The sequence below is a fragment of the Amaranthus tricolor genome, chromosome 3 (genome assembly GCF_026212465.1).
Source record: "Amaranthus tricolor cultivar Red isolate AtriRed21 chromosome 3, ASM2621246v1, whole genome shotgun sequence".
In the NCBI taxonomy this organism is placed as follows: Eukaryota; Viridiplantae; Streptophyta; class Magnoliopsida; order Caryophyllales; family Amaranthaceae; genus Amaranthus; species Amaranthus tricolor.
The window spans coordinates 8,793,508-8,797,000 of record NC_080049.1 but is presented as its reverse complement, the minus strand read 5'-3'; the positions used below and the strand labels follow the sequence as shown (position 1 = coordinate 8,797,000).

At 32.1% G+C, this 3,493-nt stretch overlaps 1 protein-coding gene across 1 annotated transcript; it reads right to left on the bottom strand.

The window, feature by feature from the left end:
• Positions 1-2,193, bottom strand: LOC130809463 (uncharacterized). The gene is made up of 2 exons (XM_057675257.1): positions 1,952-2,193; positions 1-1,243 (listed from the first exon to the last, which is right to left on the bottom strand). The coding sequence occupies exons 1-2, from the start codon at positions 2,081-2,083 to the stop codon at positions 893-895; spliced, it is 483 nt and encodes a 160-aa protein (XP_057531240.1). The 5' UTR covers positions 2,084-2,193; the 3' UTR covers positions 1-892.
• Between the last annotated feature and the right edge of the window lie 1,300 nt (positions 2,194-3,493).

The window sequence follows — 3,493 nt, the reverse complement described above, 5'->3', positions numbered from 1 at the left end:
TACACTTTCAATAAAATAATAATTTTAAAAGAAAATTAAAATGTAAATAAAAATTACAAATATTTACGAGGTTCACTACGTCTACGTCCTCAGAGGTATATAGTATTTCTATTTGGACTATAACAATAGAGTTTCAACAACTCTTACAATGAAAGATTACAATTGAATGTAAGACATTGGATTTGTGTTTTTTACGATTACAAATGAGCTATTTATATGGGTAATTACATAATCAGTAATGTATCCTTAAAGCTATGAATTGATACAAAATATAACCGTTCCAAGAAGTTCAATCGACCAAAACATCCTAGGTACTTTGACAATGCCGCTCGTTCAAGCCTATTGACTGCTCGTTCGAGCTACTCACAGCTGCAGCAATAAACCTTTTTTGAACTAGTTGCTTCTTTGATCATGCTAAACCTTCTATTCTGATTGCTCGTTCAAGGAACTTTGCTCATTAATCTCATTCATCATGCCATTTAACTTCTTCATTAAAACCATATTTAAGTCACTTCTAAAATGCTCCATAACTTCAACAATAAGCTATCTTTGTCTTAAATTTATGATTGAGTCTTCAAAATACTATAACAGATGATTATTGAGACAGTATACAACATAAAACAACTGAATTTCATTTGAACCAACTTAGACACTAAAATGTACATAAATCCATGGAAATCAAACAATAATCCAACCTTCACTCGTCTATAAATAAATAATCCCACTTATTGATTATTTTCAAATCAGCGTACTCATTGTGAGAGGGAAGGATGGGCTGTGATGGTTCGAGGATGGGGCGTGTTGATTCAGATTACAGCAAATACACGTCAAATTATTTTCGACAATTTTTCAAAACAAAAAAATTGGAAAGCATGAAAATGTTGAAAAAGTTTTAACTTTGACGTGTGCGTCCTTGTGATTGTCGGTCCTTGTGATCAGTTTGATTGCCCACGACAGTGTCTTTAACCTTTCGAGTAACTTCCTTAATGCTTCCAAATGTTTGTTCCATGCCTTCTGCTAGTTTTTCTCCCACAATGAAAGCAGTTTCAACAGCATTCTTTGTTCCTTTCACAGCTTTGTCTGCTACAAATTCACTTAATTCTTCCATATCATTCTTCCTTCTTCCTCTATTGTAAGATTTGTCCTCCTTTTTATCATCTTCTTCCAATATTCTGCTTTGCGCCTTAGCTGCCTCCTCGCTCGTTGTTGCAAAAGGTGCATCTACTTTGTTACTATGGATGTTCTATTATCACAAATCAACACTTACTCGTTACTATTTCAAAGATACTAATTAATACTCCTCAGTCCCTCTGAATTGAGTTTGCTACCGAAAATCACATGTTGTACGAAGATCGCAATGTCACATTCAGTAGCAAACTCTAAGATAAAAATACAAAAAATGAGGTGTAGTATCAATGATCAACGAAAACCTTTAAAGTCCCAAAATATGCTATATACTCTCTCCAATTCTCCAATTTTTTTAAATTGTCCCATTTAATTTTTTGACATTATTCATCGATCACTCTTAATTTGTATTTTATTCTAATCTATACATTAAAATATAGTTCAAATATAATCCAGTTGAATATTGTTTGATTCATTTTAATGTAAATTTTATTAATATTGAATTTTATAATTTTTAGTTATGCAAAATCAAGAGCTATTTAGATATGAATTAATGCATTGAATAATGTGTCAAAACTAAATAGAACAACTTAAAAGAATTAGAGAGAGTATAATCTAACACGACCCTCACACAAGAGCCATTTAGGCTATAGAAGTATAGATGCAGCATAGTGATGGGAATTTGAACCCGTGACCTCTTATCACGTTGGCTCCTGATACCATATCAAAAAACCAACTAAACCAAAAGCTTAAATTAATGGTTAAAGTCTAAAATATGTCATTAAATCTAAAAGTGATTGGAAAATTAGTGTAGAGATAGACTTACCTTAGGAATGTGGTTAACAGCAGAGAAACTGATAACAGTAAGCATCTGGTGAAAGGTTTTGTTTGGAATTGGATTATTTGCCTTGACAAGAGAAGTTGTTGCAGCAGAATTCATTATCTTGACGAGTTTCATCGTTGTTGATTTCTTATGATCTTCCAAACCAGAAAGAAGGATTAGGAAGGTAAGACTTACTACTTACTCCAAACACAAGACATTTGTTTAATGGAAGAGATTAGTGTGGAGGCACGTAGCTAGAAAGTAGCACATGCAGGTTAATGCAGCTAAAACTTGACACGTTCAATGATTAATTAGACGTGTCAAGGATAACCGGAACAGCAACTAAATCTGTTGGGTAGAATTATAGCCATTAAAGTATTAAAGTCTACAACTTTAAAGCTAAATTACAAAATTTCGACCATTTGTCCTAAAATTATGATTATTAAAATGGTTGGAATTTGCGCTGAACGCCTTAACTTTAATACTATGTGGCTATAATTTCTAAAAAAAAAAATAAACATTAAGATTATAGTTTGTAAAGTCTTAAATATTAAAACTGCAATTTACAAATTCTTATTTTAGTTAAAAAACTCCAAGCGAATAGAAGAGTTAGGTAATAGTCAAATTCATAATTTTTGTGTGAGAGTGTGCTTATTTTCTTTAATTTTAATACTTATCAACAATCTAATTAATTTAGTGTAGGCTTTTGTCGTGAATTCTATTCTAACTTGATCAGAAATAATTAATAATTTCAATTTAATAAAATATAATTATATGAGGCTGGTGTAGAATGATTTTATAATGTATGGAATATTAATACTTTAGGAAGAGGATGAATGGAGTATAATTATTGTTTAAATTTATTTGTTATGATTCTGAATACTTTTAAAGTATAATTGGAAGTAGATTATGGAATTAAAATATAGATAAAAGAATTAGTTTTTTATGAAGTTTACTACTAATTGCTAATCTTTGTTGTTATAAATGGTGTGACTTGAGTGCATTAATTGATGTGTGCATTTATGAGTGTCTTATGAGATGGAATCCTATGAGAGTTGTTAATGGGTGATTAAATTTGTAACACAATGTGTGTGATTGAATGTGGTGTTTAAGTGTGGTTTAATTCTATGAAGTTATGAAGAAATTAAGTAGTGGCTTAAACTTGGTTGATTAATGAGATGATGAATGATGATTTAATGAGTATGGGATCAGTTTCTTGGACCTGCTGCATTGAATGCTCGAACAAGGCATACGAGGAGTCACAAGTGCCTTGAACGAGCACATAAAACAATAGCCAACAGAAGCATCTGAAGACCTGTGCTCGAACGAGCACAGTGTGCCCCTACTGACAGTAGCCTACTGATAATCATGCTAGAACGAGCACTTGAGGGCTCGAACGAGCACATTGCTCCAACAGCCTAGGATTCGTTTTGTGACGTTTCAAGCCTCTTTAATCAGTTTCATTGTTGTTAATCCTCGGCATTAAGTTAGTGTATTATCATTAATATAATGAGCACTATAAACAGGGAGCTTAAGTGATCATCC